General features: G+C 39.7%; 1 protein-coding gene across 1 annotated transcript; it reads left to right on the top strand.

Moving 5' to 3' along the window:
• The first annotated feature begins 2,712 nt into the window (after positions 1-2,712).
• Positions 2,713-23,755, top strand: LOC119419645 (rho GTPase-activating protein 6-like). The gene is made up of 13 exons (XM_037687001.1): positions 2,713-2,859; positions 13,184-13,343; positions 13,873-13,944; positions 16,399-16,649; positions 16,822-17,017; positions 17,170-17,225; positions 17,345-17,495; positions 17,641-17,789; positions 19,649-19,828; positions 21,256-21,349; positions 21,539-21,802; positions 23,051-23,125; positions 23,214-23,755. The coding sequence occupies exons 1-13, from the start codon at positions 2,713-2,715 to the stop codon at positions 23,753-23,755; spliced, it is 2,337 nt and encodes a 778-aa protein (XP_037542929.1).
• The last annotated feature ends 1,436 nt before the right edge of the window (positions 23,756-25,191 follow it).

Below are 25,191 nucleotides of genomic sequence, written 5' to 3'. Positions count from 1 at the left end.
AGGACATGTATGAAGACAGCAGAACATGTTAGACTGGTACAGGACATGTATGAGGACAGCAGGACATGTTAGACTGGTACAGGACATGTATGAGGACAGCAGGACATGTTAGACTGGTACAGGGCATGTATGAAGACAGCAGGACATGTTAGACTGGTACAGGACATGTATGAGGACAGCTGGACAGTGGTGAGATGTGCTGTAGGAGTGACAGATAGCTTCAAGGTGGAGGTGGTGCATCAAGGATCAGCTCTGAGCCCCTTCTTGTTTGCTCTGGTGATGGACCGACTAACAGATGAGGTCAGGCAGGAATCCCCGTTGACTTTGATGTTTCCAGATGACATTGTGATCTGTGGTGAGAACAGGGAACAGGTGGAAGAGAACTTAAAGAGGTGGAGGTATGCACTTGAATGAAAAGAAATGAAAGTCAGCCGTAGTAAGACAGAGTACATGTGTGTGAATGAGAGGGCGGCCGATGGAAGAGTGAGGCTACAAGGAGCAGAGGTCACAAAGGTGCAGGACTTCAAGTACTTGGGGTCTACTGTCCAGGAAAATGGAGAATGTGGTAAAAAGGTGAAAAGGAGAGTCCAGGCAGGATGGAGAAAAGTTTCAGGAGTGATTTGGCACCAAAGGGTGTCAGCAAAGGTCAAAGGAAAAGTTTACAAGACTGTGGTGAGACCAGCTATGTTGTATGGTCTGGAGACAGAGACATGGACAGGAGACATAACTGGACGTGGCAGAAATGAAGATGTTGAGGTTCTCCTTAGGAGTGACAAGGATGGATAAGATTAGGAATGAGATCATCAGAGGCACAGCACAGGTTGAACAACTGGGAGACCAAGTTAGAGAGACCAGACTGAGATGGTTTGGACATGTCCAGAGGAGGGACAGTGGGTATACTGGTAGAAGGATGTTAGAAATGCAGCTGCCAGGAAAAAGACAAAGAGAATAAATATGGATGCAGTTAGAGAAGACATGGAGGTAGTTTGAGTGAGAACAGAGGATGCAGAGGACAGAGTGAGGTGGAGGAGGATGACTCGCTGTGGAGACTCCTAAAAAGGGAAAAGCTGAAAGAAGAAGAAGAACATATTATCTGGTTTAACATGTTACTTCATATCTTTTTTAAGTGGAGTTCTGTAAAAAGAGTATGAAAACCAATCTGTTTTATTGTATTGACAATATACCGAATGGACTGTTTTTTTGTTTGATTGTTTGTTTTGCATTGTGGGAACATATTTCTGTATCAGTAAATTTTGATGCCAATGAATCAAGCCTGGCTTTTGATTTTCTAATGAAAAACGTATAAAGTTACATAAAAATGTCTCATTTTGGTGTTCCATTGTTAAAAATGTATGTAATTTACTTAAAACTTGTAGCTTTAACATGCTCAAATGTTTTGCAGTACACATTTAGATGGCAGACAGACTCACCACCACCTATCTATGCACCAGTGACTTTTGATTCTCTTCAGCAGCCTCTGTCAGTTGTGGTCAATAACTTGTTTTAAATAATAAACAAGACTTCTAACATTTATATTTTCTCACATGGACTTATGCAGCCAAGCTAGTGTTTCATCGGATTCATGAAGTGTTCCCTGTTGGCTCATGCTCGTAAGAATCTCATGTAAACTGACTGAACTGGTGAGCTAATGGCTAGTCAGAGTGGGGCCGAGACCAAAGTGGAATACTGCTATTTTAAAACAACTACAAGATAAACATTATAAATTTAATTTTATAAATATTTACATCGATGTCAAATTTGCACTGCGTGATTTTCCAGCAGAAATATCTTAATTGTCCTGCTGTAAGTGCACCAGGTTGCACTGGAAGTGCTACAGCTAGTTGCTGCTGCCACTACTTGTGTCTTTAAAAGATTCTAGGTAAATAATGATGTAATGCAAAATTTTGGCATGTATACGTCTATAAGTAAAAAGTAAGTTTCTTTCGACTGCTCGCTTCTGCAGGGGTTAGTAAAACTTGCATGAACGATTTGGCAATTATTTTACACCAGATGCTCTTTCTGATGGGGTCGAACTCCCAACCTCATGAATGCAAGACCACGGCGCTAATCACCGAGCTTTGCATAAACTTGTACTAAATTGCTGAAATTGGACTTATTTGAAGATGGCAGGAATCCCACTTAAGGCTCAGCCATGCTCAGACCAGCTGTCAGCTCATACAGTTAGAAATAAGCTTTATTTCATCAAACTGAAATCGTTCAAAGAGCTATCTACAACAGGTTAGATATTTACTGTTCATAACCTCTCAGCAGAACCCCACTTCCAAAAACGATTACTTTAACTGTGATCTTATTTGATGAGTATATTTTTCCCAACATTTTTGTTTATAAATTGTGTTTTAGGAGAAAAAAAACCCCAGTTGTTTACCAGTCTTTTTAGTTTTAAACTTTTTAGCTGAGTCACTCACAGCCAACATACATTACATACAAAGACCTGCGCTTAACACACACACCCAGGATAATGTTTATGTTTATCAGGGTGTTTGGGGGAAATGAGCATAGTTGTAGAAGCAGGAAGCATTGAGTCACAGTGCTGCGAGCTGGAGGAGGTAACCCGCGCGCATTTCATAATACTGGCTGCGCCTCTGCGCGCTGGATGGTGGACCCTCTCAGTCACCGGTTAGATCTGCTGACTGCAGGGACATGAGCTTGTTTTCCTCTGTCCCATACGTGACCAGCTAAAAACCAGAGATTATGTCCGCTCAGGGACTGCTGAGCAGCGTTTTCTCCTGCTCACTGAGCCCCAGAAGTCTTTCCAAGAGGAAGCTGAGGCAGACCAGGAGCTTGGAGACGACGCTGATGCGGCACTATGGCACCGAGGCTGAGGAGACTCCGTGTAAGGTTTGTGAGCCATTTGTTCACACTGGTCATTTTTAGTCAACCGGATTAGGTTAGATCACATATACATCACATATAGTGATAATGTTTTTTTGCAGGTATTCATGAAGCCTTCAGGACTGTCAGTATAGACTTCTATTTTAAATTAAGTTGACATGCATGAATTCATACATGCTGTAAGCATTGCATTGCAAATAGTTACACAATACCAGAAAAGGGGAAACAAAAAACAAAAATCCTCCCACTAACCAGTCATGCTGCCCTGCTATTGCAACATCCCAAAGTTTGTGACCAACCGGACTGATTTGTGTGGTTGTGCCTGTTTTGTAGCTCTTTTTTGTCACAACGTGTGATTCAGCCCAGTCTGTTTGATGAAGTCATTTTATTTGGCAGGGATGCTAAATGATGACATTGATTTGACAAGTCTGTACCAGAAAAGTTGAGCATTTCAAAGCTGAATTTCAGTCGGGGAGAAGGGAATGCATGAAGCCCTGACAGGTGTTAATTTTAGGACATGCACTGGATTATTGAGCAAAAGTATAGCAAATATTTGAAAGTCCTGTTTTTGGATTTTGGCATGTTGAAGCTGCTGGTTGCTGTCGGTCCCTCCAGGACTTGTTGCATAGATCCAACCAAACAGAGACACCCTGAACTCAAGTGCAGAAAAGCAGAATTACAATATTGTGTGCAGAAAATATACAGGAAGTTATTTTACTGACTAAATCAATCTGTGCCACATGGTAACATTGTTTGTTTATTATACTGGAGACAGACCTGTCACTGGATTCAACTTGTAATGAATGCCAGGTAACTCTATTCTCTGCACTCATTCACGAATAACTTTGAGCCAACAGCCAAAGCTTGAAGTTTTTTTCTAAAACCTGAATGAAACTAGATTTTCCAGAGAGCTAAAGCAGATATTGATTGTGATTTATGACTTTTAGAAGGGTGTGCGTGGATCACCACCAGCCTGTTTCTTGTCTTGAACTGCAAAGCTAGAAGAGAAATGACCTTGTCTTAAATGTTATAAATCATTCACCTTTTAAAACACGTTGGGATGCCTGTAGATGGTGCAGCTGCAGAGCGTCGTGCAGCTCCAATCGGAAAGCTGCTACTTGAGCTGAACTCTCTCACATGACCATGCTGTCAGCTTACAGTCTTAGCAAGTAAGAGCCTTTGTATGCAAACCTTACTCCAAGTCCATAATCAAAGTCACATTTTTTTGGGTGTGCACTCAGTCACTGAGGGATAACAGTATCCAAGAGACCATAAAACAACAGCAGTGAAACACAGATGCTGTATTTTTTTATGCAACACCGCCACACCTTCGTCCATTAATAACCCAAACGCTTCAATTTCATCAGATTTCTCATGTATTTTTGTACTGAAAACTCCACAATACTCACATATGTACACACATGTTTTATTTTAATTTGGAGGGTGATTTGTTGTGTATTTCTTTAATATTAAATAACTAGCTTGGAGCTTTTGAATTTGTGAAAAGATTATGAACGATTCGTTTCTTGCCTGCTGGACATTGTAGAATTCAAGATGCTCATAAAGACGAGTCAAAAGAAAATTTGTTTAAAAAAAAAAATCACCATTTTTCTTACATATACTGATGGTTAATTTGTCCTTAAATTAAAACGTACAATTTGCACAATTTGTGAACAGCTGTCAACCATCAGGTGTCAACCATCAGGTGTCAACCATTGTTTCCTTCTGGAAACGGTTCAAAAATAGTTCAACAATGAAGACGCCTATTATTTATGACTGAAAAAGGTTTGTAAGCTCAATAATCCAGGTAGATAACAAGAAAAAAGATTAAATCGTGTCATCTGGACCAGTTTCTTTAAGTGAGAAACGTTTCGTCCCCCATCCAGAGGACTTCATCAGTCTGCTGCCTGCCAACCAGATCTGTCCCATATGTAGTAGCCTTCACTGCTGTGTTTGATGAATCTCAAAAGTAGATTTTTAACACTTGCACAACACACCCATTCAAAACAATCAGTCATCATGTTCAGTAATCAAATGTCCTAGGCCAGGTGGCCAACTTGCTACTCACAGAAACAGCCTGAGGACAACCAAGGCCAAAGTGGATGGAAGACAAAACATTTCTCACTTAAAGAAACTGGTCCAGATGACACGATTTAACTATTTTTGTTGTTATCTACCTGGATGATTGAGCTTACAACCCTTTTTTTCTGAACCACTTTGTCCTTGTTTGTGCTAAGGCTGTTTCTGTGAGTAGCAAGTTGGTCATCTGGCTTAAAGCATTTGATTATTGATTGTTTTGGATGGGTGTGTTCTGCAAGTGTTAAAAATCTACTTCTGAAATTCCATCAGGAGGTTGGCTTGAAACACAGCAGTGAACTATGGACAGATCAGGTTGGCAGGCCTCAGACTGACAAAGTCCTCTGGATGGGGGACAAAACGTTTCTCACTTAAAGAAACTGGTCCAGATGACATGATTTAACCATTTTTGTCATTTATGACTGAGTTTAAAAGAAACAGTGGTACAGTAAACTTACCCATCTAGCAAAAGTTTTGCAAAAGCCACTTGTTTTTAAACGAAGAGCCTTGGTTCCACCTCCCTGCTTGATCCCGATCTTTCTCTTTCCTTTTGCATTTAGCAGCAGATTCACTCTTTTATCTCAGCCTAAATATATTCGTCTTGACTCGACACTTGTCCACTTCTACCATACTGATATCTACTCAGAATACATGACTCAATTTTCCACATGGTTTTCAATGGATTCTGCAAAATGCCTTGTTTACGCTGAGTGCGTACCTGCATTTTAGAATTGCACATCAATATATTTGGAAAACTAAAACTGCCTCATTTAATATAGTTCAGGATCACATTTTTCATACTTTGCAAAGAGTACCTGTCTGTTTCTCCAAACTGAGACTTAGTAAGCCGTACAGTCAATGTGATAGTGCTACTTTAATGCTAAATCTATATAATATATAAGTCACATATGGAAATAGTTAGTGTGCCTTAATTCAAATATGTAATCGAAAGATTGGCTTGTTTAGGAACATGTGGTCAACAGGTATTCTGTCTCCATGCTGTTAAATTCCTTTTATATTCCACTGGCTGCATATGATTGTGTAGCTCTGAGTCACTGCAGCTCGAGCTGAGATAGAAAACAGAGACATCTGGTTTACATGAAGAAAGCTTCGGCTCTTACTTCTCGCAGCAGCATGACCTGATCCTTGGCTACAGTCCCTCAGGCACATTTTTCTTCCCACTAGAGACAGTGCGTTTGCATGGCATGGGGCTAAACTTGCAGGCTTTTACAACTGCAGCATAAAGTATCGAGTATTTAGTTGATACGCTGAGGGATAAAAACAACACTGCAGGTTTGTTGTAAATGAGTCTAATAAATTATTATTTTACTTTTTATCTAGCTGGCATCATTTTGTGTGGTGTCACAGCAAGTTTATCACAGAGCAGCTTTTAAAGTAGCATTAACACTTTAAGCATTTTACCACAGAAAATACTGCAACACTGATCTCCTCGTGTAGCACGTTGCACAGCAGCACTGACCTTCAGGTGTTTTGCATGCTTTTTTATTAATATCACAACTGTGACAGTTCTGCTTCCAGTCTGCTGCTGTTTATTGTGACACTAATACATTTTTGTTGATACAACTACACTATACTTTTGCATTTGTTCTTTGGCTGAACTTGCCTGTAGTTAAGAACTAATAACACACCTTAGGGCTGACTTTTTGATGAAAAAAGTATATTAACTGCTATGTGACATGTTTTCCTTTGTCCTTTTAAACCATTGAATAAGATTGCCATTATAAATGCATTAAGGAAACATTTTTAAATAATCCCTTAAACAGTCTGATTAGATATGCTGCTACAAAACACATTTTCATTCAATTTCTCACAGGAAGCTTTCAAAGGGTTTACATAAACTCATATGACCTGTAGGTGGAGCTATTCATCCTTCATTTTATTCATTGTAATGTAACAAAAAGAGGACAAAAGCCATTATTACAAAGATCAGGGTGAATAGGGGATTGTGTATAAAGGTGTGGCAGATATCGTATAAAATAACTCAGTGGGTCAAGTTGAGGACGATCAATGGGTCATGTTTCAAAAGTAATTTCAATGTTAATCAGAAAAGCTGGATTTAAGGAGTGATTGTTGTTTTAGTCTCCCTATATCTCTGCATATATATATATATATATATATATATATATATATATATATGTGTGTGTATGCATGTATTATAAGGCAGCTACAAAGCTAAAACGCATGAGGGAAGTGTTGGAGATGGTAAATAACAAAAATGGGAGTCATGATGTGCCTAAAACAGCTGGATGTCACAGTGTCCTCCGCTATTTGAATAATGAGAAGCAGAGGAAGAAAACTGAAAGCGCTGTGTGCCTGGAGGGTTTAGACATGGTGTCATCTGCATTCCTCTGAGCACCATGAGGAGAAATGGCCTGACGCAGAAAGAGCTCTCTTGCAACTGAAAACTACTCACTGGGACCTCATTAGCAGGCAGAAAACCAAAACCTACAGTAAGAAGCATTTTGCTTTTAATGGCACAATGGAATTTAAATCCCAGTCAATTTAAACTGAAAATGTTGTAAAGATTTATCAGTAGCTGAAGAAATCCTGCATGTAGTAACTATACATTTTCCCAAAGTGGACACATTGAACTTCTGCTAGTTTTATGAAGCAGTAAGAAGGATCCTCACCCTATAGCATTAAAAAGTAAAAAACAGGATTTAAATTTAGTTCAGTTCGCCTGCAGGACAATCTGTTCTAGAAACCTAATATAAATCAGAACCTGCACCAACTTCATTGTAAATTTACATCTTAAATGTATTACTGCCACATATTTCTCTTAAGTCGTATGATTTAAGCTAAATGAATCTTCATTACTGTATTTTCCGCTGTTAGTAAATGCACTTTGACAGCATTTCAAAAGCCGATACACGGAAGTAGGAGCATGCATGGGAGGACTTGCTGTGCATTTCTTCAAAATTTAACAAGATAACCAACTATAAACAATTATTTGTTTGCTCGACACTATAGTAAAGGTGTGTCTCAGTTGAACTTTTACTTAATAAATGCAGTCCAATGGTTAAATTAGCTGCATTTCGCCATGACGGCACAGTGAAATGAAACTGATTTAACAGTTGCTCCAGGTGAGCTGGATGAAGGTGGCAGACTGTGGCAGGCTGATTGTGTCATTAAAAGCCACTTTTACCTATTACATGACACAACGGCATGCCATCTGGTGCCATCGCGTGCCATCTAGTGGCTGAAAATGGTATTGTTCAATATTTTCAGTCAGAATGAATGAAAACGGTCGTATCTCAGCCAAAAAATTGGTTTATATATATGGGAAAAATTCATAAAAAAGTCACTTCACCGTATAAGTCGCAAGGCATGCAAATTATGCAAAAAACTGTGACTTATAGGCCAAAAAAATGGTATTATAATTATAATAGTAGTGTCAATTTTGTATCAGTCCCATATGAAGATTATTCAAGTTTGGCATAGTTGGTACTGGAAAACTGTTTTATTAAATAGACTGAAAAAGTGACATTTCATCCATTAGAAAAAATAGTAGTATTGGCAATAAAAGCAAAAATAATTGTACCAAAATAAAAATATACTTCTTTATTTTATTGTGTAGCTCGGGGGTCTGCAACCTGTGGCTCTGGGGCCACATGTGGCTCTTTAGTCCCTCATTGGCAGCTCTTTGAAGCTTTGACCAAAACAATGACATTTAATTGTATTGATTTTTTATACCCACAACTAGGGATGCATGATATTGGATTTTTGGCCAATATCCGATTTGCCGATATGACAAAACTTTTTGGCCAATAACTGATACCAATACCGATATTTTTTCCCTAGACCTACTTACAGGGAATACATAGCTTTCTCTGCTGTAGAATTAAAATACTACATTATTCTGCATGGTCTTTGTCAGTTTGGCCTGCTGCCAAATGCAGATGCCAAAAAGGGGCTGAAAATGATGCAACACTATATATATATATATATAATAAACAGCGCCTTTTGGTGCGTTATTTTGATGGAATGGCCAATATCCGATATTTAACTTTATCGCTAATATCTGACAATACCATGCCGATTATATCGAGCATACCCACAGCAGAAAAGGATAGTTTTGGCAGTTTTATTGTCAAATTTTTGTAAATATTTACCTACTAAGATAATATAAGAACTTTATTGATCCCACAGGCAGTTGTTGAAGTAGTAAGTGAGTTTCTTTCAGCTGCTCCCTTCTTCAGGGGTCACCACTCGCAAGAAAGATTTGGCAATTTGTTTTATGCCAGATGCCCTTCCTGATGCAGCCTGGGCTTGAACCTGCAACCACAGGATTGCAAGACTGTGGCACATGGCCACCAAGCTACCACAGCCTCGCCTGATATTTATTATTCCTCAGGTCTGCAGAGTTCAGTGTTTCCGTTTTTATCAAAATCATTATAAACTATAACTCTTTTCCTTCTTTAAATGATTTGGTCATTTTTTTAAATGTCTTAAAATGTAAAAATATCAATAAATGTTAAAATTCATGATGGAATTTTAGTTTTATAATGTCACCCCCAAATAGCCAGAAAAGCCCCGCCTCCAACAAGCAGTGGCCCATGGGCCATCAGTTGATAATCACATCTGTAGTGGGTTTGTGGCTTTTATTTAGTGAGTGAAGGGGCAGAAATGGCTCTTTTGATCTAGTTTATTAGCTCATTCTTTAACACATTCTATAAAGGCACATGAATGGATGCTCCACCATACTTTTTGTTTTCTGTTACAATTTACTCATCTGACACAAAAGTCCCCTCAAAGTGGAAAAACTTCCCACTGGGCAGCTTGTGAGCCTTTCCGTGAACCCCAGTGTGTTAGTAAACACTCTGACTTCACATTAATTAACTTACTGCGTTTAGTTCTTCCTGCAGTCCAGTAAACCCCACCCTGTGAGCGTCACGCGCAGCTCAACGCATTGTGTGCGTGTGCGCCCCCCTGAACTTTCTTTTTCTCCGTGTATACAGCGACCTCTAACGGCCAGCCTTCACAGTTAAAATGTAGTTCAAGGCGACTTGAGACGGTCGATTAATTTATTAAATCCCGTGGAAAGTGTTTATTTCTCACCTGACGAGTTTCTGTGATGGGGGAGCCCCTTCCCGAGCAAAGAAGAGTCACTTATCTTGTGAGTAAAACAACTTCTGTAACGTCGAGGTTTAAGATTTAGTTGTTTTTTTTTTTTTTTTAAAAGAACGTATGAAATCCAACATAAAAAGACAGATGTTGAGATGCGTTCAAGTGTCCAAAATATTGTTGGGAAATAATATCCATCTTTCAATTTGGACATTTTAACTTTTTATTGATTGGGGAATTCTTACAACTGCTAGTATTTCTATTTTCTGCTGATCATGGTTGCATTTTTTATTTACTTAGGGCTTCTAAAACACATTTTAAAATGAATAGGATGTTTTAAAAGATAAACAGTATATATATATATATATATATATATATATATATATATATATATATATATAAATGGTGATCTGTATGTAGATGAGCAACCTTTTTTTAAATTTAAAGCAGACTTAGATGAAATCTGAAGCAAATCATGTGAACAAAACTGACTCTTTCTTTAAATGCCCCAAAGGTTTCCTGAATGCTCTGGGAATTTTCATCACCTCGGTGGATCTTGCTCGCGTGTACTTGATCACAGAGTAATCAGAGCTTTCAGTCGACGGTATATTATAAAAAAATTTGCACATTTCCTCTCATTGTTTTCTAGGAAGTGCTGGAAAGGCTTTGAATTAAAATTAGAGCACAGCCTTATACACCTGTATTTGATCCGGCTTTTTCATCCAAGCCATGTACACAGTTTTGACTTTTTCTTTCAGAGAAAGCATTAAACAGTTACTTGATCAGCTGCCCTTTTTTTAAAAGAGAAATACAAACTGAACAGTACTACTTGATGAGTGACAGCCACAACTATTTGCTTGACTGCTCTGCAACAACTGGGAATGTTTTTTTGGATCTGGATTCCTTCCACTGTGACACATTTAAAAGATTATTAGCAAAAGCCTATTGCATGTCAGAAACAGGAAGTTGTATTTGGAGAGATATTGAATAAAAACTGCACCCTAACAGCATGTTTAGGCACGACCCACTAAAACCTGTTATTACGTAACAGCCAAAGGGGGATTGCATCAAATTGTTGAGCACATTTCTTGGAATTTAACGCAGAAAGTCGTAGGGTTTTTGTTTAATGACACTTTTTTACTGGCAAAGAGAAAATGCTTGTCCTCATTAGACATTGACAGTGTTTTCATCCAGTCACACAAGAGGAATGTTTAATGAAAATGAGCAAATAAAACCCACTGTGACTCACTTCATTGCATTTTTTATAAACTCAAAGAAAGAGTCATGTGTAAAACCCGACAAATGGTTACTTGTTTAATACAACTTGTGCCCCATCTGTCAGAATCATGGTAGTTTTTGTCACTTTTTCCTAAAAGCACAAAATCCTGGCTCGGAGAAAAAGCCTTATAAAACGTATGTCTAACGTTTCAACTCTGCCGGTAGCTGTTCAAGGATTATTCTTCTGCTGTCATTCTAATTCTGCTGCTGTTTTATCTTGGAGGGATCTCCTGCTGATGCTACATTTTGTTTCTTCTGTTTCTGAATATTACTTTTATTTTTCGCATATTTTAGCTGGCAGCTAATTCATTTTTCTTCTAGAAAACACCTAAATGCAACACAATTCCTTAACAAGCACTTTGAAACATTGGTTCTTCTTCAATGTTCAGTCAGGTCATCTGGATGGTTTATTTATTTTTTATTTTTTTTGCTGAGACGTTTCATACTTCATCCAAAGGACTTCTTCAATCTGAGGAGCCACCAAACAAAGAGTCCCACAAACAGCACACTTCCATAGTGGGAAAAACAAACAGATTGATGGTGCTAAGATAGCCTCCGGGGCCCGCCCTCTACCCCGTCCACTCCTCTAAGGCAGGCATGCCAAAGTGGTTCAAAACACCAAAGTTCATGCTCAATAATCCAGGCACAAATCCAACAATGTTCAGTCAGGTTATCTGAATTTTTTTTTCTGAGACATTTCGTCCTTCATCCAAAGGACTTCTTCAATTTGATGAACCAACTAACAAACTGAGTCCCACAAAACAGCACACACCCAGGGGGGAGGGCAGGCCATCTTATCACCAGCAAACTTTTTTTTCCCCCACTGGAGTATGCTATTTGTGGAACTCGGTTTGTTTGGTGACTACTCAGATTGAAGAAGTTCTTTGGATGAAGGACAAAACGTCACAGCAAAAAAAAAAAAAAGTCCAGATGACCTGACTGAACATTGTTGGATTTTTACCTGGATTATTGAGCATGAACATGGGTTCTCCTTGTACACAACATGTATTTTTTTTACCAGTTTTAGTTCTTTATGTCTTTCCATTGAGTCCTCAAACTGAAATGATGATCACAAGATCAACACTCTGTGTGGCTCGTTCCGGACATCTTGTTCTCACCATTAAATGTTTTAAAATCTTTTAAACTGTTTGTGGTTGTTGTGATGAAGTCGAACAAATTTAAAACCAGACTGCTGCATCCCTGACTGTTCATCAGTGTTTTTAGTTCACTTGTCACCCTGTATGTGTGAGTAAATCATATCTGTTAATGTAGCTCACTCCTAATTCCCATTTAATGGAAGTGAGCCACTTTAATGGAAGCCTTATCCTGAATAATGAGTTTATAAGCCTCTTTGGAACATGGCTCATATGATTGGCTCAATAGTACCGGGTCAAAGCGTCGTAATCTCCAGCATGGAGATACTCAAAGGTTGAAAATGTAAAATCTGATTATATGCTTTGCTATTAATGCAATACTGAATCTTTCAAATGGCTGTAAAATACTTAAAGATGTATTTTCATCAAAGATAACTAAAGAATTGTTTTCGGTGTGGACTAAATTACCATACAATGATGCAGAAAATGTAAAAAATTCTTTATTATCAGAATACTCAGGTTAATTTCCACAATCAGTTTTCTTAGTCATCATTTGCGGCAGGATACTTGGTCCAATTTATATTGCACATTTTGGATGTAAAATGTTCTGCACAGATACAGTTGTAAGACAACAGCTGCTATTGTTTTTACCACTTTCAGTTTTCACTTTCAACGAGTGAGTGAGGCAGTTTGAGCACGCCTGAGGCCTTAGGGAAAGTGACACGAACATAACTTGACACCAGTTATGTATGTATCGGATGTGCTGCATGAATATCTGTGTGTGTTTGTGTCCTCAGGGTGACTTCACCTGGAACAGCACATTGGGACACAGTGTCTGCCTGAAGCCGGTCCCCCTGCAAAGCCTCTCAGAACTGGAGCGGGTTCGTCTTCAGGAAGTTGCCTTCAGGCGATTGGTTCGGTGTCATGACTTGGGCTGCCACATCACCATCCCTAAAGGTACGAGTCCTCCTGACACGCACTAATATTTACATACCTTCTTGTGAAACAAATTGCACACGCAGCTTTCGTTTTAAATGGAGAAAATAGTCTTTGGATTGCGTATGCTCAGCCTTGTCAAAATACAGACAATACAGTCTTTTATTTTGGTGTTTTGTGAAAACTTGTAACAGCTTATGATAATTATCTTTAAGTCTTTGATTTTCTCTTAGTGCATTTGTGTTTCACATTTAATTTGTGTCTAAATCCCTGTGTATTAGTCAGCCGTGTGTGTGTGTTTTTCTGCCTCAGCCGGGCCAAACCTACAAAAGACATCTGTGATCATAATTAGACTTTTCAAAAAGAAGATCTAGAGACAATCCTGCACTAATTCCACATATATTTATCTAATTCCTCATTTGCGTCTAGACACTTTTTGGCAATATTTGTCTTTGTAAAGCCTTTAGTTGTGTAATAATGCTAACAATTGGTTTAAATGGTGGAACAAGCCTGAACAGAAGCTGAACTAGATTTATCTTTATCTTTTCAGATGGCCACAAGCACAAGACCTTTCTTATGAAGAAACTGGATTCATTATCTAAAGAGAAGAGTAAAGATAAAGGTACTGACTCCTGATTTATCAAGATTGCAAGGTTATAACTGATTATTTTTTAAGATTTTAGAATTGTAGATATTTAGTCTTGCTCGTTCTGTCTCTTTAACAACCACTCGTAGTATTCTGGCTGAAGCTGCTTACTCTCAGTGAAGCAGTTTATATCTGCCCAGCTCTCTGACTGATCAGAATCTTGCAGTAACAGAGGAAGCTGTAATCTTTAGCCACCATTCTGCCCCGCCCGCTGCAACAATGTCACAGGAAAGTGATGTTCTCAGTCAGAAAGAGGCAGCCGAGGGAAATAACTAAAACAATCTTAAGTGGCGGTTCATTCGTTGCAGCCTATCCTCTGGCTTTCCCAGCCCACTCTTTCCCTCTTTTCTCCCTTCTTGTTTATAAAGGCACTTGAGAAACTATGTGCACCCTGAGTACGATGTCCTTGCTGCTGAATGCTGTTCTCCTGATCAAACCTTTAGTGGGAATTATTTTTAAAAAATACCACCTAGATTTAAATTATCCAAAAGATGGAAACTAGATGTAACTATAATTGTGAAAATGCAGTGTGAACGCTTAATGCAGAAGAACGTGCTGAAAAACAGCTGAAATTAGCTAAAAAAAAATGTTGAAATGTAGCTAAAATGTAAAACTGACTACTTTAGCAGAAGAAAGCAGAAAGAACATATTTGCTGAAATTAGGTTTAAATAAACAGAAATGACTACAAAATTAAGACATTAGCAACAACAACAAAAAAAGCTGAAATTAACAACAACAAAAAAAAAAAGCTAAAAAGGCAAAAAAGAATCTTGAATTACCAGAAGGAATTGGAGAGAGCACATTTTTGCTGAGTTTAAATGAGTGAAAAAAATGTGGAATTATCCATCCATCCATCCATCCATCCATCCATCCATCCATCCATCCATCCATCCATCCATTATCTTTACCCGCTTATTCCATTTTGGGTCACGGGGGTCGCTGGTGCCCATGTCCAGCAATCACTGTGTGAGGGGCGGGGTACACCCTGGACAGGTCGCAAGTCCATCACAGGGACACATGGAGACAAATGAGACAAACAACCATTCACTCTCTCACTCACACCTAGGGACAATTTAGAGTTACCAATCAGCCTAACTTGCATGTTTTTGGTCTGTGGGAGGAAACCGGAGTACCCGGAGAAAACCCACGCATGCACGGAGAGAACATACAAACTCCACCCAGAAGGCCCCTGGACCGGGGTTTGAACCAAGGACCTGCTCGCTGAGAGGCAGCAGCTCTACCAGTTGCGCCACCGTGCTGCCTGGAATTATCCAAAAAAGCTCACATTAGCATAAAACAGCCAGATATTAGTTGAAATAGCAGAAAAAGCTGAAACTTGCAGAAATGAAACTTGCCAAAAATACAAACAAACAAACAAAAAACTGCAGTATGACTTTTTATAAATGTTTATTGTTGTTGCTGTTGTGCAGCACGGTGGCACAACTGGTAGAGCTGCTGCCTCTCAGCGAGCAGGTCCTTGGTTCAAACCCCGGTCCAGGGGCCTTTCTGGGTGGAGTTTGCATGTTCTCTCCGTGCATGCGTGGGTTTTCTCCGGGTGCTCCGGTTTCCTCCCACAGACCAAAAACATGCATGTTAGGCTGATTGGTAACTCTAAATTGTCCCTAGGTGTGAGTGAGAGAGTGAATGGTTGTTTGTCTCGTTTGTCTCTATGTGTCCCTGTGATGGACTTGCGACCCTTCCAGGGTGTACCCCGCCCCTCGCACAGTGATTGTTGGACATGGGCACCAGCGACCCTCGTGACCCAAAAATTTAATAAGCGGGTAAAGATAATGGATGGATGGATGTTGCTGTTTTCCATTGTTGTCATCTTTCTTTGATGAAATCAGGTCTCTCTTGTAAATGAGTCCTCGAGGCTCAATGGGATTACCTGTCTAAATAAAGGTTGAATGAAAAATAAGCTAAAAGGAACAAGACAAACTGAAATTAGCAGGAAGAAGTTAGAAGAAGCAGAAAAATCTTGTAGTTAGCAGAACGGATCCGAAAAGAACATAAAACAGCTGAATTTAGCTGAAAATAGCTGGAAAAAAGTTTAAATTTTCACAAGGAAACTAAACCAGAACAAAATGTGAAAGGAGCAGGAAAAGGTTGTAAACAGATCTAAAGATTTGAAGGATGTAAAATGAGCTCAATCCATTTCCTTTGAGAAAAAAAAAATGGCAGAAAAGGCAAAATATTTCAAAAAGCTAAAGTTGCACCAATACCAAAAGTCACAGCAGGGCTGTCCTGAAAGAGCTGAACGTTTTGATTGATGATTTGTTGAAATAGCTTGAAAACTGCAGGATGACAATGTTCACGTGATCGCTTCATAAGTGTTCACACAACAAAAGACATGTTTAAAGTGTGTTTATGTGGACGTCAGTTTTTAATTTTAAGTAACTTGTTTGCTCTTTACCTCCCCACACACACAGAGACCACTCCGCAGGTTTTCGGCATACCGCTGTCACACGTCATAGCCAACGATCGCATGCACAAGCTGCGGCATGATCACCTGCGAGAGGAGCACAGTAACCCCACAGAATCCACGCACCTGTCCTTCAGCTTCAAGAAGTCCAACAGGGAGCTCTCCAGCAGCAGCTCGTCCCTGAGCTCCACCTCTGAGAGCCATAATGAGTCGCCTCTGTCCAGCACAGCGGACACAGCTCCGTGGACGCAGAGGAGGGTGAGCGTTTCTGTCAATAAACCCGACTCGCTGGTGTAGAGCAGCAGGGGTTCTGTCTGATTACAACTGCTGTGGACTTCTGACCTTTTTGTTTCATATGCAAATGATTCAGCCTTTGAATAAATTCAGCACAGAGCTGCTTTTATGTAACCGTCACCCATTTGATTGACAGGGCGGGGTGTCTGTGGATTGCATCACCGACCTCGATGATAATCAGTCCCGGCTCTTGGAGGCCCTTCAGCTGTCTCTGCCCGACGAGGCGGCCGGTAACAGAAAGAAACCCCGTGACAAGAAGCTCAGCCTCAACCCGGTCTACAGACAGGTTCCCAGGATAGTGGATCTCTGCTGCCAGCACCTGGAAAAATACGGTACAGACGTTCAAAACGTAAAAACTGTGAGCACATTACGTAGATATGCACCTGCATGCCTGACCATGGGCTCATGAATCAATCATTTCATTTGATTGACTGAAAATAGCTGCAACATCAGCACAACTGGAGCATGCACTGTTTGTGTTCAGGCTTGCAGACTGTTGGAATTTTCCGCATTGGGAGTTCCAAGAAAAGAGTACGGCAGGTAAGGCTGTTAAACTTTAAAAAAAATATACAAAAATAAACCTTTGTACTTTGATGAACGACCTCAAGTAAATAGATAAAATAACTGCACAGCAATGATTGTGACGATGTTTCGTCCAGCTTCGTGAGAGGTTCGATCAGGGCTGGGAGGTGCATGTTTATGACGAGCAAAGTGTCCACGATGTAGCTGCTTTGTTGAAGAAATTCCTCCGAGACTTGCCTGACCCGCTGCTGACGAGGGAACTCTACACTGCCTTCATCCACACAATGCGTAAGGACAGACGCACAAAACGAACAAAACAGCTGGCTTGTGTTGCAACACAGCCCGTACTTGTGTAACCTTTAGTTGTTTTTAACTCATGTAAGCTGATGCTTTTCTCTCTTTTTATTTTTTTACTTGTTTTTTGTTGCTGCAGTTCTGGATTATTTAGAGCAACAGAGTGCCATCCAGCTCCTGGTGTTTTTGCTTCCTCACTGTAACAGCGACACGCTGCACAGTCTCCTCTCGCTGTTGTCCACTGTGTCCAAACAGGCGGAGGACTGCCGGGACAGTGAGGGACAGCAGGTAAAAATGAGTCAGAGCAGCTGCAGATTTGTAATGTTTCAAAGAAAAAACACATTTAAGCAACTCTTTTGATCCTCATTGGTTCTTTATATTAATTAAAACATATATAGGGATTATCATTTTGATAACTTCAACCAGGAAGAAGCAGAAACAAAAGCATGAGCTGCCACCAGAGCCATCGCTGTTATACTGATTATGTTTGATGAGTCTCAGAAGCCTTCGGAGGGCAGCAGGACAGATGTGTCTTACATCTGCAGCCTCTAATTTGAAGAAAGTGCTGTGCCAGCAGCATTAAACATGCCAATCCATTATGCTTAACTTCATTCATTCATTAACTGATGAACAGCCTCACCATGATGCACACACACCTTCTGTAAATATCGCTTTGCTTTGTTAAATTTTGTTTTGACATTATTGTAAAGAAGAAAAAAAACTGTTAACATGAACGATGAGGAAAGGGGCAAACCAACATTCAGCATCTACTTATTTGCATCTTACCTATATTTACCAAGCACATATTATTTACTTTGAGAGGAAGAAAGTGTTGGACTGAGAATAAAAAGGTGCCCCATTTGTAAATGTTTTGGACTGAGTTCGCTGCTCTGATAGGCCTTTTTGTCCCCCACTGTGGTGCGAATAAGGGAATTTGAAAAAACCCATATCTGTTTGTCCATCTTGTGAGCTGGATAACTTGAAAAAGTGAGGTACCGACTTCCATTTTGGTGTGTGGCTGCATCGAGGCGCAAGAAAGCTCCCTATTGAAAACTGGGTCATAAATCAAAATCCAAGATGGCCACCACCATATAGTCGAATTGGCCACCCTAATCATTTGAGGAAACTATGCTTTTTATTTTTTATAGTTTCTTCAAACGATTGTGGTGGCCAATGGGGTGACCAAGACTAATTTATGGTGGTGTTAGATATTTTTATCTAGACTAGTCCTGGGGGTTTTTGATCTGCTCAGAGACGGGATTATAATGAAATTATGATCCGGTTCTAATTCGGTTAAGCTGGACCAGCAACTCTAAAAAGAGTCTCCCTAGGATTCAATGTCCATCAAGGAATAGAGTTTATTTCTGCTTGCTACATCACGCAGAAAGGCTTTTTGAAGCACCGTCTCATATTTCCGTGCACGTCAGTCCATGTAAGATCCACTGAGATCACACTTAGTCACGCCCCCTCATACACTGACAGGTTGAGCTCCCCTTCTGCGAAGGAGGAGTCTAGGACCCTATAAATGAGTAATGACACGGGGACATCGGGGCTCTTCCGGGTTTGCGTCACAAACCAGAGAGACCAGCGTTGTAAACTGTAACCTTTTCCTGCCTTGATTTAATATAACTGATAAACTTAATTGACGTTTCCTTGATTTATTAGTATTGTGGGTTACTGCTTCTGAGGGAGGTTCGAGCCAGGAGGAGCGACGTAGGCTGGAGGTGGGTTTCCAGGTCCGGTGACCTGCAGCCAGCTCCCGTCCTAGCAGTGATCAAGGCCACCATTGGCCACCCCCTGGCTCCACCACTGCGCATGGTGGTGGATGTGGTGCTCCTTCCACTCTCCAAGATCCGTCACTCTGCGCTGTTTGACAAGACACAAACCTACTTCTGTTCTTATACAGTGTAACTCCGACCCGTTTCAATATCTTATAATAAAAACATTAAGGTTTATTTGCATTCCCAGTTCAATTCCAGTCCAGTAACACGCTCAGCTTGAAAACTTAAATCATTCATAATTCAAATCCCTCAGTGACAGGGGACATCACTGGACTGCTTCTTTTATTTTCTGTTATAATCATACTTTTTTCAATTGCAAACAATACAATACGCTTTAAATTAATTTATTTTGTTGCTGTTGTTTAGATCTCAGGAAACAAGATGACATCTCGCAACTTGGCCACCATCTTTGGGCCCAACCTGTTACACAAGCAGAAGAACTTGGACAAAGAGTTTGCGGTTCAGAGTTTTGCTCGTGCAGAACAAAGTTCAGCCATCATCAGTGTTGTCCAAAGGATGATCGATGCCTTTGATGAGTTATTTATGGTGAGCTGCCTTCACGAAAAATCACAAGACTTTAAAACAGTTAAAGATCAAGGCAAAAGTTAATCCACGAAAAGAGCTAAAGTGTTTACAGCTAACACGGTGAAGGCACCAAAAGAAATGTGACCATTAAGTCCACTGGAACATTTATAGAAACTTATGAAGCAAAGTTGGACCAAAAAAGCTTTTTTTTAACCTATGATCTCATGAACACTCTTTGTGTTTGGAAACCTCCACAAAGGCGTCACAAAGTTGAATTTCTTAAACTCGCCTTCTCTATTATGTTTTTTTTTTGCTTTTGGCCAGAAGATGGTTTACTCCTGAGCAAAGAAGTTACAGAGCTAGTCTCCTATCCAGTATAAACATCTGCACATGGAACAAAGACGATCTGTATCAAATGAAAACAAAAACATATAAAAGAGCAACTCGCTAAATGCAACAACTAATATCAGTCAGAAAGCTGCTGTTTGGAAACTTTGTAGCATTTTTACCTACTGTATTTTCCGTCGCACACGTCGCACCGCCGTATAAGTTGCATCAGTCCATCTATGTCTAATGAAGTGGGGAAAAAAAACATAAATACGTTGCTTCGCCTTATAAATTGCATCTATTATGCGTCACCGCTGACCACCTGGAAACGTGGGCCGGTGTGCCAAAAATTGATTCGCTGCAAAATGGCGGCAACGGGAGCGTGCACGGGAGGACTTGAACAAGAACTGAACAATATTAACACTTAAAAACAATTATTTGTTTGCTCGAAATTATGGCAAAGTGTGTCTCAGTTGAAATTTTCCTAAATAAATGCACTTTGATGGTCAGATCAGCTGCATTTCAAAAGCTGATTCGTGGAAGCAGGAGCGTGCAGAGGGACGACTCGCTGTGCATTTCTTCGAAATTTAACAAGATAACCACCTAAAAACAATTATTTGTTTCCTCGACTTTATAGTAAAGGTGTCTCAGTTAAACTTTTACGTAATAAATGCACTTCAATGGTCAGATTAGCTGCAGCGCGGTGCAGCAAAATGAAGCTGATTTGATGGTTGTTCCAGGCTTGATCCTGGAGCTGGACAAAGGTGCCAGGCTTTAACAAGCCGACTGTGTCATTAATAGCCACTTTTACCTATTACATGACATAACAGCATGCCACACTACTCAAGTGTCATCTAGTGGCTGAAAATGGTAGTGTTCAATATTGTCAGTCAGAATAAATAAAACGGTCATATTTCAGCCAAAAATTAGTTTATAAATATGGAAAAAATCCATAAATACGTCACTTCGGCCTATAAGTTACAGGGTATTGAAATGATGCTCAAAGTTGTGATTTATAGGCCGAAAAATACGGCAATTGTTGTGAATAAATGTGTACTTGATGTTAGTGTTGATCTCTGATCATGCACAGTGAAAGGAACTGTGATGTTTTCCTTTTTTAGGTTCCTGCAGACCTGCAGAACGAGGTGCTCATGAGTTTGCTTGAAACTGATCCGGATGTTGTGGATTATTTGTTACGGAGGAGAGACTCTCAGTGAGTGCTCGCTTTTTGTCTCTGTGTGGAATTTTCTGCCGGCCCGCTGTCCGTGTCTCCAAAAGATCAAATAAAACATGCCTTGTGTTTTGTCTTTAGAAGACTGTGTTCTCAGATTATACTGACCCATGTTTCTGGTGCTCAGACAGTAGGTTGCTTTTAATAAAACATATCTTGTTTTATTTGTTTCGGCAGGGAATCAGACCTTCTTAGACCTGAGGATTCATTCTCTCTGACTGAATCGCTGTCCAATGACTCCCTTAAAGCATCCAGCGGAGAGGTGTCCCCTTACGACAATAACTCCCCGGTGCTCTCAGACCGACTGCTCTGTAAATACCCAGAGGACAGCGGTCTAATCTCACGCCGGGTTCCCAGACATTCCAGGCAGGATGAGCTGAGCGGCCATTCAAAAGATGAAGTGAGCAGCACTTCTCCAACACTCTCTACTGACAAAGGTAAACTACTTTTTTTAATTATTATTGTTACTATTACAAAGCAGAATTTAAAGGAGGGGTGTGACTCATTCACACGAACCTATCGGCACATCTGAGGCGATGTGGGGGTTCTGTGTGAGTCTCAACGCTCAGAAAGCTGTGAACCAAAACAAATGAAGCAAACGACAAACTTCTTAATGTTTAAACTAATTAAACATATGCAGAAGAGAGTTATTTTAAACACTATGTCTTATAAACTATAGAAGCACATATGGTGGTGAAAAAAGTTATAACTATAAGACAAAGCTTGTAATTATAAGATGCCTTTCGTTATCTTTTCGTTATCCTTTCGTGGGCGGCCGTGGTGCAGTGGTAGTGGCAGCCGACCTCTGATCGGAAGGTTGGAGGTTCGAATCCCGACTTCCCACACCATGTGCCGTTGTGTCCCTGGGCAAGACACTTAACCCCGAGTTGCTCCCGGTGGGACTGGATGGCGCCTTGCATGGCAGCCTACCGCCACCGGTGTATGAATGTGCGTGTGAATGGGTGGATGGCTGGTACTGTAAAGCGCCTTGGGGCCCCTCATAGGGGGCTGGAAGGCGCTATAGAAGTAAGCTCCATTTACCATTTACCATCTCAAAATTATGAGATGACCTTATAAAAACATTTCAAGTATCTCAATTATGACTTTCATAATTATGAGCTTCTATCTCAGAATTTTAATTTAACATCTCATATTTGTGATCATTGCATATTTATGTGATAGCAGATCGTGTAAAGACATAAAGTGTCTTATAATTAAGACTTAGCATCTCACAATTGTGATTCTTTCCAAAACATTTAAGCACCAAGCTTTAAAACGAGACAAGTGATGTGGCAGCATTTTTTGTTTTGTTTGTCTGATTAATTCTGCAAAAGATTTGATTCATGTTTTCAGCTAGCTCTAGTCAAGAGTTTAAAATGTTTATTTCTTTTAAAATCTTCAGTGATTTTAAGACAAAACACAGAAAAATGCAACAAGAAGAAAAAAGAATGACCATTTTGCTGAAGTACGTCTTGTGTTTTTGACAATTTAGGCCAAAAAAGTCCAACCGGTCCAATGAAAATATTAATTTATCGCAGACTTGGAACAATGCCAAGGTCAAAGAGAACCAGAAGCTGGCTTAAAAAGGGGGTCGTGACTTTAGTTCAGTCATATTTTTCCAGTTATATAACCATGTATTAAACCAAAGAATCTATAATCCTCTTAATTCTTCTGTTTTGTCTCAGAAGCCTCGGGGGATTGTTTCTGGGACACCTGGCAGGAGCTGTTTGGGAAGGATTTTATTGGTTGTCACTTCACCGGTAACAGAATCCTCTTTTTATAAGTTTGCTCCAGATGGCCTTGGGTTAAGAGATAAATGTAAAAATGCTAATGAATGGCTTCTCACAGGCTCGCTCAAAGACGCATCAGAATATGACTCGAACGGCTCGTCGGAGAAGCTGAGCGGTCACCATGGCAACAACAAGCTACCCGTCAGTCCAGCACAAACACCATTGGGTGTTTGGGAGTGCAGGCCACCCCTCCCGGTGACTCGCAGCAGCTGTAGTCCTGATCAGAGAGAAGAGAGGCGGCAGGAATCATCGCCACGCCAGTCACCGGGCAGCCAATCAGGAACCTTAGCACAACGGATGGGATGCCCCCCGTGCCCATCACTTGTGGACAGGACACATAGTTCATCTCTGCCTCTGTGCTCTTTAGGAGAAAGCTCCTTTTCTCACTCGGTGCTCTCCATTTTGAGCCATCAGACAGATTTCTGCACTCTACAACTGCCCCAGCAGAGCCCTGGCCTCCAGACTGTAGATGCAACAGATGCCTCGAGGCCTGCAAAGGAAAACGTCTCAGATAAAACCAACGGACAGAGAGAAAAGTGGTGCGTTTGGCAGGTGCTGTCGGGTGAAAACACAGAGACTCTGCCAGAAAGTTTAGTATGATCCACAAACTGAACCATGCACAAGTTTTACAAACATCTAGGTTTGGTCCGTGTTATACATGCTGATTAAAAAAAAAACCTTACTTTATTTTGTGTTATTCTCAAAATTTAAAGCTGTTTGTTTTTATCTGAAGGATCGTACTGTGTGTTACTGGATTTTAAACTTTCTGGAGTAATTTAATAGAGAAATATTTGTAACTATCAGAAACTTGTGCTTACATGCAAATCTCAGAATTACACTTGAATGTTTTTTTTTATGCTAAATGTAAAGTCATGGATTCTTTTAATTCGTAACAGATACAGTAAATACAGCACTCCAGTCTTTGTTGCAAAAAGTATATTTTTGTTTCTGAAAAATGAAACGGGTGTTGCAAAAGGAGTATTTTCCACCCAAATTGTTACATTTAAGCACTAAATATTTTCTTATTCACATTGTGATCTGTGTTGCTTTACACAAAAGGATATTTTATATTATTTATAGAGATTACTATGTCTGTATTATTTGTAAATATAAAGTATTTAATGATAAACAATTATTTGTTCTTCTTAATGAACTGATTTTGCATTTATTTTTCTAATAAACTGACATCGGCTGTTTTATATATTCAAATTAAATGAAGAACCAGTGTTTTCTTTTATTAAAAGTTTTGCTCGATTGACTTAAATGAGGTTTTCTGCTGTAAAGAAATAATTTTATAGTTAGTTATCTTTTCCAATGAAACTTTTGTTCCTTTATTTTTGGTTCAGGAAGCATCAGGCGGCCATCACCACACACAGATCTGACCTTTGTTTTCATGTTCAGAAGGTGTCCGCTGGACTTGCACAATAACATCATAATTGTGGATAAACCTAATCCAGCTGGATTAAAAAAAGCAACTTAATTAGATTCAAACAATACTTGCATGTTAATTTTGATGCAAGCTTAGAGCAAATACGTTCCTCGTAAACCTGTCAAACACCATTTCATGAACCGAGCTGACGTTCTGGGCACATTTAGGTAAAACTAAATGACAAAACTCAACAAGTTTTTAAAGAGATAGATTATTTCACTGTAACCTTAAAGTGTAGTGATTTTAGAATATTTGTGTGATCATATTTACTTTTAGTTTTACATGTAATTTATGGTCATTCAACAAATTACAGAAAAAAAGGTAAATCCTCTTCTTGATCTTCAGACTTAAACAGAAATAAAGCTTTTGCATAAAAATAAAAAAAAATTATAGTGATAGCTACATGTTTAAATGCAGCAGGTATTAACATCCATGTAACCTGCACAAATAAGGTGCTGCTCAGTTTGTTTTTGAATACATGTTTTTGTTTGTCTGAAGTGCTTTTAGCTGAATCTAGTTTGCATTAGTGTATGATATGCTATGAAAATAAAAATTACACACACACACACACACACACACACACACACACACACACACACACACACGA

The sequence above is a fragment of the Nematolebias whitei genome, chromosome 13 (assembly GCF_014905685.2).
Source record: "Nematolebias whitei isolate Nwh7 chromosome 13, NemWhi1, whole genome shotgun sequence".
Taxonomy (NCBI): Eukaryota; Metazoa; Chordata; class Actinopteri; order Cyprinodontiformes; family Rivulidae; genus Nematolebias; species Nematolebias whitei.
The sequence above is the reverse complement of the archived record's forward strand: the minus strand, read 5'-3'. Positions and strand labels throughout refer to the sequence as shown.